At 43.4% G+C, this 15899-nt stretch overlaps 1 protein-coding gene across 1 annotated transcript; it reads right to left on the minus strand.

The window, feature by feature from the left end:
• Positions 1-5036: 5036 nt before the first annotated feature.
• RGSL1 (regulator of G protein signaling like 1) lies at positions 5037-15131 on the minus strand. Its single transcript, XM_032603516.1, is given in 7 exon segments — positions 5037-5171; positions 5174-5436; positions 5439-6107; positions 7144-7305; positions 8296-8374; positions 12195-12277; positions 15119-15131. Coding segments are annotated over 7 exon segments (1404 nt in total).
• Positions 15132-15899: the final 768 nt, after the last annotated feature.

A 15899-nucleotide genomic window follows, 5' to 3' on the forward strand; every position in this document is an offset into this window, starting at 1 on the left:
AAACTCTTAGAGGAAAACATAGGCAGAATACTCTATGACATAAATCACAGCAAGATCCTTTTTGACCCACCTCCTAGAGAAATGGAAATAAAACCAAAAATAAACAAATGGGACCTAATGAAACTTCAAAGCTTTTGCACAGCAAATGAAACCATAAACAAGACCAAAAGACAACCCTCAGAATGGGAGAAAATATTTGCAAATGAAGCAACTGACAAAGGATTAATCTCCAAAATTTACAAGCAGCTCATGCAGCTCAATAACAAAAAAACGAACAATCCCATCCAAAAATGGGCAGAAGACCTAAATAAAATTTGAACTATTTTTCTTTTTCTTCTTTTTTTAAATTTATTTATTTATTTATTGCTGCTTTGGGTCTTCATTGCTGGGTGCGGTCTTTCCCTAGTTGCGGCGAGCGGGGGCTACTCTTCATTGTGGTGCACAGGCTTCTCTTCTTCTCTTATTGCGGTGGCCTCTCTTGTTGTGGAGCATGGGATCTAAGGCACGCGGGCTTCAGTAGTTGTTGCCCACAGGCTCAGTAGTTGTTGCCTGTGGGCTCTAGAGCTCCGGCTCAGTAGTTGTGGCACACAGGCTTAGTTGCTCCGCGGTATGTGGGATCTTCCTTGACCAGGGACATCAAACCCATGTCCCCTGCATTGGCAGGCAGATTCTTAACCACTGTGCCACCAGGGAAGTCCCTATATTTTATTTTTCTGTAATTGTTTTTTGTTAGAATGTATTAGTGTTTCCTTCAGAAACACTAATGTTTTTGTCCATCACTTGGTAAACCTTCTTGGTCTCTCCTCAGAACAGTGTGTAAAGAGCTAGATAGTAAATATTTTAGTCTGCGTGGGTCACAGACCAAACGGTCTCTGTTGCAATGATTCAACTGTGTAGTTAGAGCACATGACAACATGTAAACAAATGGGCATAGCTGTGTTGCAATAAAACTTTATTTATGGACACTGAAATTTGAATTTCATATAATACCCATGTGGCATGATGAATTCTTCTTTTGATATTTTTCTATCATTTAAAAAATGTAAAACCACTCTTAGCTCACTGATTATTCAAATACAGGAGGTAAGCTGGATTTGGCTCCCAGACTGAAGTTTGCTGACTCTGCCGTAGACTGGGGGAATCTGGACACTGGCTCCAAACTTGTCAGGAAACAGCAGTGGGACCTTAGACCCTGCTCTATCATCTGTACAATGAGAGGGGAGGCTGAGGGAACCTCGAGGGCTTCGTCCTATTCTAAGGTTCTATGGTTCTGATTAAGGGTCGTAAGAGGTGAACATTTGTGTACTACCACTTGCCAGACACTAAATACACAGTGTCTTTCTTTGAGGGAGCCATTATGATCCCCATTATACTGATGAGGAGACAAGGATCAAAGGGGCCCGGCAGCCTTCTGCTTAAGATCAAATTATTTGAAAGTGGAGAAGCTAGAATTCAAATTCACTGCTGTCTGCTCTCCTCACTAAAACTCAGTGTCCTTTGTATCTTTTACTTTCTTTCAAAAAGAAACTTTTTATTGTTGTAAAATATATATAGCGGGCTTCCCTGGTGGCGCAGTGGTTGAGAGTCCGCCTGTCGATGCAGGGGACGCCGGTTCATGCCCCGGTCCGGGAGGATCCCACATGCCGCGGAGCGGCTGGGCCCATGAGCCACGGCCACTGAGCCTGCGCGTCCGGAGCCTGTGCTCCGCAACGGGAGAGGCCACAGCAGTGAGAGGCCCGCGTACCACAAAAAAAAAAAAAAAAAATTAAAAAAAAAAAAATATATAGCATGAATTTGCCATTTTAACCATTTTTAAGTGTACAATTCAGTGGCGTTAATTACATGCATCATTATGCAACAATCACCACCATCTATTTCCAAAACCTTTTATCACCCCAAATGGAAACTCTGTATTAATTAAGAAACAACTCCCCATTTTCCTTTCCCCCAGCCTCTGGTAACTATGAATCTATTTTCCATTAGATTTTATTTAATTAAGGAAATTTTAGTTAAATTTCTTGTCATCCTACTTGGTCTCCGATCAGTGTCTATGAAACTGCATACCCCAGACATCTTCAGCACCATCTCTCAATCTTCCCCTCTTTGGTTAGAAGCAAGAGCAGACTTTAAGGCTGATGCTGTGTCTTACAGGTTCACACCCTTTTCTCTCTGCTTATTTATCTTTTACACTATAGTATTCTCAACATAAGTATAAACTTATTGAATTCACAAATATAATAACAAAATATGATTTTGTCCCAATTCTCTAGAATTAGGACAAATTCTAGAGTAATTTCCTCTATTCCACGTGGACTCTGTTTCCACATCAGTGAGTCAAAAGTCAGGATATAGACATATTAGCTGGCATGCTATCAGCATTCAACAAAAGCTGATTGTATAATTGGAGGATGGTTGAACAGGTGGATGAAAATCAGAGTTCTCGCTGAGACAGGTGTCTCAGACCAGAAAAGATTGTGGAAAAGCCCAAAGAAGGGTCATCTCCAACTAGGACTGATTGATTCAACAAATGTCTGTTGGCATTTGACTGTCTATCAGCCCTACTGAGAACTAAACACTGCACTGCCAGTAGTTTTCTAGATGCTGTGGAGACAGTTGTGACGAATCAGATGAAAACTTCTGCCCTCATAGGGAGAAGGAAAATAAGCAAATTATGTTAAATATATATGTATTTATATATACATATATATAACACAATATATATAACATACATAACATATATAGTGTATTTATTTGAAATATAGTACAAGTGTATTATATGTGTATATGATAGGTGTACATTGTATACACAAATGCATACATGTGCATTGTAAGGATTATACATGTATTATACATGAATGCAGGCAAAGTGTATGTATGTATGTGTGGAAGGATGGATGCATTGATCCAGATCGTGATAAGTGCTAAGGAGAAAAGTGAAATGGAGATAGGGTTGAAGTTTTATATCAAGTGGGCAGGGAAGGCCTCATGAGATGACTTGAGTAAAGACCTGAGGGCGTGGGGGACTCAGCCGTGCAGGAATCTGCACGTTACATACAGCAGGAGCAGCACAACTGAGCTAGGGGTGTGTCTGGCTTTAGCCAATGTGATGAGCACAGAGGCAGAGGAAGATGAAGCCAGAGAGGAGAGGCAGAGGACAGATAGTGTAGACCTTGGTTTTAGCAAGGGCTTTTACTGGAGACAGCCATCTCTTTTCAAGGTCCTCTCTGACTTTCCTTTACTTACTTTCAGTTAAATTACACAGTTTATGTTCTGGCAGAATCACTGTGGCCACACTGGGAATGAACCTGCTGAGGGCCAAAAGCAGACCCAGAGGCATCAGGTAGGAGGCCGCTGTAGTGATCCAGGCGAGTTTGGACAGGACTTGGATGAGAGTGGTTGTAACAGGTGAGGGGAAGAATACCAGACTCTGGATATATTTTTAAGGTTGAACCAACTGGATTTACTGGTAGACTAGATGTGAGTATGAGACAAAGAGGAGAGTCATAGATGATATCAAGATTTTTAATCTTAGAAACTGTGATAGTCCAGCATTATCGATAACACAAATACCTTCAATATCTTTGCTGAAGACCAAAGGCCTAGAGAGGGAGCTTTACTGTGTGGATTTGCTGATCCAGAAAGCACAGCCTATCTAAGCCTTTAGCCCCAAATGCCTCTACAAAGGGTGGGGAAGGGAGGGGAGGGAGGACTTCTCTGGAGCTTCTACTACTCGAGAACTGTGCAAACAGCTTTGGCTGTGGACCCACTGGACTAATCTCATCCCTACACTGCCCAGATGTGCAACCCTGGATAATTAAGGTGCATTAGAAATTGTGCTGGATTTAGAGCCAAGGACTCCTGAGTTCTAACCCTGATTCCTCCGCTAGTCTGCTGCATGCCTTTGGGATAATCCACACACCCTCTCTAAGTCTCATTTTCCTCAGTTGTATAGTAGTGTCAATAATACTACCCTGTCTGCTGCTTGGAGGTGCTAAGAAGCCCAAAGGAGGTAGTGAGTGTGCTTATCAGGTAAATATGTTATAATGCACCAAATAGCTTTTTGTTCATAGCCATTGCCCTCCAGATCCACTCTCTACCCTTCTTCACCCTGCTTGTGCCTGGGGAAATTAACCTGTATGGACACATTAACACACTCCCTTGACCTCTCATTGGATATATCCGGAGCTGGTAGGAAAAGGGAAACAAAAGGTGGAGAGTGAGCTTGGAATACCTATTCCCCCACCCCCCCACCCCGATCCTTCCAGACGTCCCTCTACTGACAGTCACAGCTCCTGACCAGTGCTCCACTCTACACAGCTCTTTATCCCCTGGTTCTGGTAACTGCTCCCTCTCTTCCACTCTTCAGGCCTAAGAGTGATGAAGGTGGCCCACCCTTACTGGCCCTGGGGTATTGCACGGGGTATCCCTGTGGTTTCCCTACCCTCCTTTGTAAGTAGTGCCTTTTTATTAAGCTCTCATCTGTTACCAATTTAGCTCCACCATTTGTTTTCTGCCAAGATCTTGACTTACAATCATCAAACTATTACTTCCTGTGTCTCCAGGATAGTCCCATGCTTTTATCTACTGTTTGGGGATAAGAATAAACCCTCCCGGGCTTCCCTGGTGGCGCAGTGGTTGAGAGTCCGCCTGCCGATGCAGGGGACACGGGTTCGTGCCCCGGTCAGGGAGGAGCCTGTGCTCCACAACGCGAGGGGCCACAACAGTGAGAAGCCCACGTACCGCAAAAAAATAATAATAAAGAATAAACCCTCCCATTTGGCCATTTCCGTGATGGCTAGTCTAGGAAACAGAGACCCTGTATTTCAGTACATGAGGTTTAGAACAGAGTTCTTAAAACTTCCCTCAATAGAACAGTCTGAGGTTCACAGTTTTGGGTGACTCCCTATAAGGGGGAATTGAAGACCACTCCTCCGCCTCCATCCTACTTTGGAGTTTTGGCTGCTTCTTGGGAATTTATATAACTTGCTCCTAAGTGATCAACCAACTCTTCAGTATGGAAAGTGTTGTGTGGGTAGTTATATCATTAAGTTAGCCAGGATAGATGGCCAGATAGGATTTTTGGTCAGTCTTGACCTAATCTTCCAGATACCAACCCATTTCTGTGAGGCATGGCCTGCATTGCAGATCTCCTTCTGGGCTCTGGGAATCCAGAGGTGTTCACGTCCCCAGATGGCAGCAGCTCCTTCAGGCCTTTGATGGTTTGGGATTTTAGTGGTAGGCGTAGACCAATCTGCTCATTAAGGCAGAGCTCACAGATCCGGTTGCCCAGCATGTGCCAAAAGATGGCTTTCCCAGTCTTCCTGTTACTCATCAGGACACTGAGGAAATCGTGCAGGTCCTGCCATAGGTCCAGGAGTTGGACCTCCACTTTCAAATTTTGCTTCTTCGGGTGGTCCCAAAAGGGACTCCCTGCAAGGCATCAGCACACAAGGCCCAGTGGCTGTACCCCAAGGAGAGGTTTTGCTCCACGGCCTTCTTAATTGTCATGTGGGGGGAGTAATTGATGATGGGGGTGACAGTCCTCAGGTGGGTAAAGAATGATGTCTCAGAGAGGCCCTCCATGTGGAGGTGGCTCTTGGCTTTGTTCTTCACATTGGACTTCTTGGCACAGAGAATATCCTTTTCCCAGAAACTGATAATTCTCTCCTTTAAAGAGGTCTCTTTCGGGGAAGGCATTTGTATAACCAACTTGCCTTGAGGAAACAGCTCCTGGGGGAGCAAAGTGTTGATATCTGGGCTGGTACTCACTTCCAGAGACCAAGAGCCATGGTCTGTCAACTAACACATCTTCCTCTTGGCCTTCCCGCTCGAGTACCGCTTCTGGGGGTGGTGCCCCTTCTTGATGCTCATACTCAGAGGGAGCCCTCCTACGTGGGTATAGCAGATACCGTACAGGCGAGTCTCGTATTCCTGCATCAGAGCCTGGCACGATTCCTCCTTGGCCATGATCGTCTTAGCGTGGGTGTAAAAGTTTGGGAGCCAATAGCTCTGGAGTTTGAACAGAGCCACTTTTTGCTTGTGACTCAGGATTTCCCTCCTGGTGGTTGACTGGTTGGGATGCCAGACGGAAAGGTTCAGAAGGGCCTCTGGAAAGAAAGATAAAGGATGAAAATGATGTGGAATGGTGAGGTTTTTGAATTTTTCCAAATGTTTTTGTGTCCTGGGGTGTAGACAGGTCAGATATATAGTGAACATGTTTTTAGGGTTTGTTCAACACACAGTGACCCCTTCTTCTGGTTACCTTCCTTCTTCCCCAGAGAAATAACCGTTTTGTGGGATTCCTCAAGTTACTTTTCAGACTACTGAAAGTTATTGTAAAGGAAAGCAAGAGGTACACAAAAACATGTTCAAGAACAGGAAACATGTACCTCTGAATGGGGTTTCTCAAAGTTAGATCTGACTGAAGGAAAGAGTTTGGACTGGACAAATTGAAAAAATCCCAACTAGCCCTGATTTTAATGTCATCAATTCTCAGTTATCTACATGAATAAAGAGGAGTGTGACAAAGCCCAAACAGCGAGTCTTCTGGAACACATTTGTATTTGGGTTAGGAACACCTTCTCAGTAAATAAATAAATACATTTGAATGAACCTGATGTTCTAGGGAAGGGGTTGGCAAACTTTTTTCGGTAAAGAGCCAGTAGTAAGTATTTTATGCTTTGTAACCCATATATAATCTCTGTTGTACAGTCTTCTTCTCCTTTAAGCCTCTAAAAACACAAAAACACTCTTAGCTCCTAGGCCACATGTACTGCATTTGGCCTGTGGACTGTAGTTTGTTCTCAAGAATCCCAATTGAAAAATAAAACAAACCAACAACAAAAACACGCCATGCAGGCTTAGAAGTGCAGGAGCTATTCAATTACCCTGTCCCAATTCCCCTTCGTTCTTGCCAGCCACCCTTCACTGACAAGTACTATCTCAGGAACAGGCACATACCAGCTTCAGGACAACTGGTCTCTCTCAAGCCCTTCCCTGTTTAGGGTTGGGGTTCCCACTGATATCCCTGATGGAGAGGGTAGCAGTCTGCAAGGCAAGAGACTGGGGACTATCAGACACTGGATTGATTTTTTTCTTATATCTCCCAGGGATTTCACTTCGGATATGCTTTATAATTCTCACTGATGTTCATGTTGTAGAGAGTCACCACCCGTGAGCTTTCCTGCAGATGGGTGGCCTTCAGCATGAAGAGGAGGGACAGGTAGTAGTCTCTCACTTCCATGTCCACCTCATCTATGCTCAGGATCTTCTCAGCAAGAATCCAGAAATCCACCAGCTCTTCACCTATGGGTCGGACAGGATAGGATAGGCACCGAGCTGCACCCCAATCTTGCCCCTCAGCGGCTGCATCTGCATGTGGCCTCTGATCCCCCCACCCCCAACCACCAGCTTGCTCTAGTGCCTCCAACATCACCTTCAGCCACTCCTTTGGCTTAAGGCATCACCTCCAGAAACGTCCTAATGCAGGAGCTGATGGGAGGCATGGAAAAAAGGGACTTAATACACAGGAGTCTTTCATGAGTTTTTTTTGGTTGTTAGAAAAACTGTCAGTTTAGGGAAAAGCACGAGACTCTGAGAATAAATCATTAGACATTTAGGTTTTGTCCAAAAAATAAAGATCAGGGGTAAAAGAACATTTCCTAGATCATGTCTCAGAGCAGCCTGCAGAGGACACTGGAGCCAAAAGGTGCCAAAGACTGCATTCCCTGTTTCACAGCTTTGCCAGGGCAGAAGTCTGAGTGACAAACTGTGAGACAGTCGGTCTAGTTCTTCCCTGCCTGATCCATGGTGATCCAGAATTTCACCTTTAAACTAGGATTTGTTCCTCCATGAAATTTAATTATGATGAACAGGAATGTCAGCCAGTGCTCACTGCCAGCTTCCTAGACTCATCAACTACTGGACCCAATAGAACAGAAAGCAGGACATCTCAACACTTTCTGGCATAGGTGTGGCCTCAGAGTTCTTCTCAACACAGTCCTCCAAGTATCTACTACCCAACCACCACAGTCGACATGAGAGTTTAATCCCTTTTGCTAACCATGGACTAAAACACAGAGGAAAGAACTCACCAGCAGTTGCTTGCCCAAGTGGTAAAAATGTAAAAAGCAGAAATGTCTACCTGGCTTGATGCTGTTTGTCCTACTTACCTGCTTTATAGTTTGTTCCATAGTCACCCTCAGGAGCTCCTATCCCTCTCCCTCTCCGAATCCACACATCAAATTCAGCTGCCTCTTCCCCCATCCCGAACCATACACCATTCAAGAATCATACTCACCAAGTCATGGGGTATTTCTGGCCACAAGCTCCACTATGAATTTTCAAGAGTGTAAAATGGTGTCTGACAAAAGACCTGCAAAAGAAAGCTAAGAAACAGCCAAAGGGGTCTAGAGTTTCTCTTCATGAAAATGTCACAGTCCATCTGCAGCCACGGGCGAAGAGAGGTTCCATTGCGTTCCTATTTCAAGGGACATTAATTCTTAACTTTATTGCACTGAATCAACTTGCTTTGTGCAAAACAACCAAGAAAGATTAAACCGCAAGATTCACTTATCTTTTGGCTCCATCCTGCCCCGACCTGGGAGTTATCTTGCCCGTGTGCAAAGGCCAAAGCTCATGACATTAAAAGGTATTTATTTTGTGTATTGCATTATTCATTTCCACAGGACTTAGAAAGAGCAAAGGCTTAAAGCCTTTTCATAAAGAGAAATACCTTTGGATTTGCCTAAATTCTTTAACTGGAGAAAGGAGAGAGAACAGAGGATGTGAGGATTAAAGGTACAAATTACTTAGGGGGGCATTAAGAGTGTCCAAAATTGATGGAAAATTCTAGGCTACTGTCCTCTTTTGTCAAGGAGAAGGGTCTGTGACCTAGGCAGTTTTGGGACTAATGTGAAAGGGCTTCTATGTTTACAGGTAGCTGTGCTTAGCGGTCTCACTGTAGGCATCAGAATATCTCAAAGTGCCCCCAAAGTATTTGTGATAAACCAGAGGGGCTAAAGTGGACTCTCAGCACAGCACGTCATCCTGACCATCTCCCCGAGACCGGCAGCCCCAAGCTTTTGTCAGTCTGCGGCCCCCTCCTTCTCTTCCCTTTGTCCTTGGCTGTATCGATGGAAGGTGATGGTGTTGCCTGCACTTCACAAATATCGGTCTATGAAGGAGACTCAATCCTTCGTGACCCCTCCCTGCTCTGCACTCAGTGTTGGACAAGACACGCCCTGCCTGGCTTGTGAAGTTACCTTTATGGGATGTGCAGTGGGACTGTGAAATCGTGAGATTTTGTGGGAGTAGTGCGTGGGAGCATTTTCACCATGTGACATTTGTGCCATTCAGGGCAGGAGGCTGATGAGGAAAACACGCCAGGCCTGGAGCCACAGGACCTGGTCACTCTAGGACTGCCCCAGATTTGCCCAGTGATCTTAGGCAAGTCATTTAACTTCTGAGACCCATCTGTAAGGAGGGAGTGATGTTGACCTGACAGGGTGATTATGGAAATTAAATGGCAGAAATTTGTAAATTGACAGCAACACTCAACATGAAATACCACTGTCTTCCTAAATAGACCACAGCCACCTAAATGGCCAGGACATTCTCAGGATTCTACTTCCCACATTACGTTCGCCATTTCTATAACATTATTGTGGGCTGCATAATTAAGTTGACAAACTGATTAGCTAAAATGCCTTAAGGTTACTTCTGAAACCTTTCATTAAGACAGTGGCAGATGCTAGAGTATGAGTGAGGATCACCCCCAAACACCTGCTCTTCGAGGCCTTTTCCTCCTTCCCTTTTTTACCATGTTGCTGGCACCACCATCCACCCAGGCACCCAAGCCTGCTACCCTGATCCCTCTCTTCTTGTTACCACTTCTCTCTGACATTCAAAGTGATAGGTCCTGCATTTCGCTTTGTGAAAAATCTCTCCTATTTATCCATCCTCTTCATCATTTTGCCTTTAGACTCTCATCACCTCTCACCTAGACTCTTGAAACAATCTCCTGACTAGTTTCCCTGCCTCCACTGAGGTCCCCTGCCAGCTCTATCCATGGCCAGACTTCTGCAGAAATAATTTTCCTAGATGAAAGTCTGATCATGTCACTCGTTTACCTAAACCTATGATGATTTTCTCCTAACCTCAGAATGATGTCCAAACTCCTAAGCTCGGCCTACCTACTCTCGCAGGCCTGGCTCTGCGCCTCATCTCTTGCTATGTCTGCCTCTCACAACTTTTTCTTCAGCCTTAGAGTTTCCCCCAAGGTGCCATAGGACTGTATTCCATGGTGCCTTTACTTACTCTGTCCTGTCCCTAAGGCCCCTGCTTCTCTTGATACTCAACCCCCCAGTCTTTTCCTCTTGCTTCTTTATCCACCCTTCCCTCCCCATCTTCGTCCCCAGACAATTGTCAATAACTAGTCTTCTTTCCAGGCTTGGCTTGTGTGACCTCTTCACTGGCACCTTTCTGACTCCTCCAGGTAGGAGTGGCCTCTTCCTCCAATGTACCCCACTACCTCCTAGAGACTTCAATCATGTCACTCAGAACCCTTTGCGCACTCACATTAGACTGGAATTCCTTGAAGACACAGATGGTATCATTAATATCTGTGTCGCCAGGACTAAGCTCAGTGTCTAGCACAAAGTGGCCACCCAATAGCTGTTTGTGGAATAATAGTGTTTTTTTCCTAGTTTTGTGAAATTTCACCTTTTAACAGGCAGCATCCATGGAAAAAGGTGCACTGAGATGAGCAACTATTTATAAGGTACCAGCATTCAGATGTAACCAAATATTTAAGCCAAAAAAGAAGCAGGATTAGTGTAGGTTTGGTTTGAAGAATATTTTGGTATTTGAGGTTTGTTTTAGTTGCATAGATTGAGAATATATATAAATTGGGTTTCAGTTAACAACTCAGCAATTGCTATCTGCCAAACACCGGGTGAAGGGAGTAGAGCAGAATGAATAGTCCATGGTCCTTCTCCTGGAGGAATTCACAACTTCACAGTCCAGTGGGGCAGATACACACATATAACACAAGAAAGGTGCAAGGTGCCAAGGGGCACAGAGGCAGGGAGAAATAAGTTCCTATTGGGAGGACCTAGGAACTCCTTAAGCAGAGCAGGATTTAACTAGAGATCTGAAAAATGGTTAAGAGTTTGGTGAGTGAAACTATGGAAACTAAGAACACAGCCAAGGAGAAGCGTAGAGGTGGGAGAATGCCAGGTGTGCTTTGCAGGGGTAGAGCGGCCATCACTGCAGCACTGGGTACCAGCAAAGGGTGTGATGAAAGATAACTGTGTACAGGCAAAGGTGATCGAGGAGGCTGGGGATTTAGGATTTCTTTATATCAATAATTGGAACTCCTGGAGATTTTAGAGGATTTTCTACTTCATATTTATTTGCTCAAATTGAAATAGTTTTGATTTGGTAAGAAGTTTATTTTTAAAAGAATGCTGGAGAGGGTGTGGAGAAAAGGGAACCCTCTTGCACTGTTGGTGGGAATGTAAATTGATACAGCCATTATGAGGAACAGTATGGAGGTTCCTTAAGAAACTAAAAATAGAACTACCAGATGACCCAGCAATCCCACTACTGGGCATATACCCTGAGAAAACCATATTTCAAAAAGATTCAGGTACCACAATATTCATTGTAGCTCTATGTACAATACCCAGGGCATGGAAGCAACCTAAGTGTCCATTGACAGATGAATGGATAAAGAAGATGTGGCACATATATACAATGGAATATTACTCAGCCATAAAAAGGAATGAAATTTTGGGTCATTTGTAGAGACGTGGATGAATCTAGAGACTGTCATACAGAGTGAAGTAAGCCAGAAACAGAAAAACAAATATCATATATTAACGCATATATATGGAACCTAGAAAAATGGTACAGATGAACCTGTTTGCAGGGCAGAAATAGAGACACAGATGTAGAGAACAAACGTATAGACACCAAGGGGGTAAAGTGGCTGGGGGTGGTGGTGGTGGTGGGATGAATTGGGAGATTCGTACTGACATATATAGACTATTATGTTTAAAATGGATAACTAATAAGAACCTGCTGTATAAAAAATAAATAATATAAAATTTTTAAAAAAAGACACTCAGCTCAGTAAGATTCACTATTCAGCTGTAGATGAAACATTTGGATTTAAGTCTGAGAATGCCTACTAGGAGAGAAAGAGATGTGTTGACAAAATCAGCAAAAGTTTCATCCTCTAGAAGAATTATAAGATATGTGGAACCAATCATCTCTATATGGGGAGAAAAAAATCTCTCATAAGCAGGATTGCTTTGAGGATGGGAAAATGAAGCAATTGAATGGATCATTTCACAAGGGTAAATCTCAGCATGACGATGGCTTTTAGGGTCATCTAACTCAATATCTCCCCTCTCCAGGACCCTCGTCTGCAACATCGCATTGCTTAAACACTCCCAGCTGTGGGGAGCTCCCCGCCTCACAGGACTGCCCGTTCCATTTATGAAGAGAGAAAATAGTTTCATAAGATCTTTCCTACCGTGAACTGCCTTCTTTTACCTTCTTTCCGTTTGTTGAAACTCTGCCCTCTGAAGCTTGATTGAATTCATCTAAGTCCTCTTTTAATGGACAGAGATCCCATATTTACAAAGTCATTACAACCTTCTGCCTACCTTCGCCCCCTCTGGCTAGTCACTAAGCATTTCTTCAATTATTCATCACATGACCTCCTTTCCATCTGGTTCTCTTCTCCTTGGCTAGAGGGGCACCCACAGCTCAAGCATTCCACATCCTTCTCAGGGAGGAGCATAAGACAACTATTACCCATGTTCTATGTTATATTAGCATGGCCGGAAATGGGGTTAGCTTTCACCATCTTTAATTTGTGCAGTCACTTTTCAGAAATCAAGTCAAATTTCAACTTGTCAGTTTGGGTCCAACATTAAAGCCCCCAAAAGAGGCTTTTTTGAATATATCGGTAATGCAACATATTTATTATTTCTCTCAAGCTTGATCATTGTGCTTCCCAAGTTAATCTAAGGAAATAAATGTTGACTGCCTCAAAACCAAGCATAGATACCACAGGTGGACAAGGTGGCCTCTCTAGGTTCATTCTAATTCACTGCCCCTAATTTTAGTGTATAATGTCAACTGGTAAATAGTAAGTTAATTGTTCTATCAATGGCCCAGCATTTTTCCATCATACCTAAAGTGTATAATGAAAGACTTACGGGGCTTCCCTGGTGGCGCAGTGGTTAAGAATCCACCTGCCAATGCAGGGGACGCTGGTTGAACCCTGATCCAGGAAGATCCCACATGCCACAGAGCAACTAAGCCCGTGAGTCACAACCACTGAGCCTGTGCTCTAGAGCCCGCGAGCCACAACTACTGAGCCCGTGTGCCGCAACTACTGACGGCCACCTGCCTAGAGCCCATGCTCCACAACAAGACAGGCCACTGTATTGAGAAGCCCATGCACTGCAACAAAGAGTAGCCCCTGCTCACCGCAACTAGAGGAAGCCCGCGCACAGCAACGAAGACTGAACGCAGCCAAAAATAAATAAATAAAATTATAAAAAAAAACCCACTCATATAATGAGAAACTTAAATATTATACACTAGTCCTATCTCTCAGCTAGCTAAATGTCTGGTGAGAAAAGTACATGGCACTCCACCTGGGTGAAGTTGTAATAACATGAGAAAACTAAATAATCCCCTTCATTGCTTTTCCTAATGACACTTTGGTGGTTATTGTCTTCTAATAATAGAAATAGAAATAGAAACCCAGACAATCAAACACGATTGTAACAGAACTGATGCCCGTTCTTGCCCCCTGATCCATAGATGTCTTTTTCTTTTGCTACCTAGTGTTGTAAATATTTATGTGTTTTTTTCTATCTTCCTCCTCCTCAGCCCTCTGCTCATCTTTTTATGATAATTCCCTGATTTAATTTATCTATTCCACATGGATAATTTCAAAATCTATGTTCTCAGTCCAGACTTCTTTCTTTGGCAATAGTTTTAAATATCCAATGAGCTATGGGACATCTCCACATGGACACCTGTCAAGCACTTTCATCTCAACGTTTTCAAAGCTGATCTGATAATTTTCCTTCCCAACCTTCTCCTTTTCCTGTTTTCCCAGTCTCAGTTACTGGAACCACCATCCAATTGTCTAAACCAGAAACTTGAAAATCATCTTTGATTCCTGTTGCTCTGTTTCTCTCTCTCTCTCTCTCTCAATACTCCCCTATGCAGTGGAGGAGTATTCCTCAACTGTCTGCCTCAACAGACTGAGCTCCATGAGAGGTGGGATTTCTGTCTTTTCATCTTTCTTCCTCTAGACACTAAGAGTGTTTGCACAGTGTCTAAGTTCTGTAAATGTTGAATGAATTATTCTTTCAAGAAAAGATCTTCAATCGTTTGGACTTTTGTTCATTTGTTGTTATTCATAAATCCTGGCATGGATTTGCTGAATAAGATTATTGAGACGATCTGAGTGCAGGAAAGCAAGGCTTTGGATAAATTTCTCAATCGATTGTTTTCTATAGTCACACATACTGTTGGTGACAAGGGGCTTGACTGAGAGCAGTGCTTGGCATTAACAATACAGTCTTCACAGGACATAGGAACAAGGCTCTCCATATCCTCCACTTCCCTGTCCTATTTCTCCATTCTTGTTTTTCCATTCTCACCTGTTTTGCCTTCAAACTTCATAATAATCTGAGCAGGCTTTCAACATTCGTTCCACACAATAGTGATACTGATGTGGTAACAAAGAAATTGTGGGATAACCCCAAACCTCATGCTAGCCTTCTCCCTGGAGGCGGTATGACACAAAATGGGCCAATATGCATTTTAATTCTTCCCTCTTACTTATCCCGCCTAGTTGCCTTAGTTGTCTTATGAATGGGACTCTATCTGATCCTAAAAGATGTGGTGGCATAAGGTGGGTTAAAGGGAGAAAAGAGAAGAAAAACAACTGGTATGAATAACATAAAATCTACATGTGGTGGCCCTGAATGACTGACTCATTCCTGTCAACGACCACGAAGGTGAGTGGTTTGCCTTATTTGGGGGGCTCAAAGCCGCGGAGACATCCCTCTCAGAGACTCACCAGCATTGCTCATGTGGCCTTGCTCTTCCTGCCACTGTGATTGATTAGGAGCAGAATTAGCCCCCAGTCAACAGAACCCTGCTCCTTATGAATGCACAATGACACCTTCTCCTAGGGGTTCCAGATTCTATACCTCTGGTAGAGACCTCAGTCTGAAAATAAGTCTTTACGTTACCTAATCTTCTGGATTCCCTTAACCGTACAGACTCTTCCCATACTTAGGGCTTTAGTCCATACTGTTTGGTGTGGTTCGACAGTTTCTTTAAAATTGTTGTCTAATTCTAGATCCTGAGTTTAAGTTCTGTCTTTTTAACTTGATTTTATGCTTCGAGGGAGTAGGAATCTGTTCATTCATTTCTCATGTGTCTTTTGGATCCAATATCCTGCTAGAAATTTAACAGGTACACAGTGAATGTTTAATGACTTGTCTCTCAGAGAAGCTGGAAAATTCAACCTAATATCCATGCTGTTTTCCACCCCTTCTCTTCCTTCCCAAATAGTTTCCTCTGGTTGGCTGTGGGTTACTATCCACTGGCTTTGAAAAAAGATTGAATAAACATTAGCTGAATGCCTTCCATGAGGAAGAATTAGATGAGGTGTTTATACTTGATTCTCATTCCATTCTCAGCCATGCAAAATAGGGATTATCATCACCTCCTTTTCAATGAAAGATAGTAAGTGCAACACTGAGATTGGACTCTGCCTATGTGATTCAAGAGCCCATCTTATTTCAAATGTGCCAGTAAATCAAACCTCCCTTTCACATGAAAAACATGTTTTA

This window comes from Phocoena sinus, chromosome 1, assembly GCF_008692025.1.
Source record: "Phocoena sinus isolate mPhoSin1 chromosome 1, mPhoSin1.pri, whole genome shotgun sequence".
Taxonomy (NCBI): Eukaryota; Metazoa; Chordata; class Mammalia; order Artiodactyla; family Phocoenidae; genus Phocoena; species Phocoena sinus.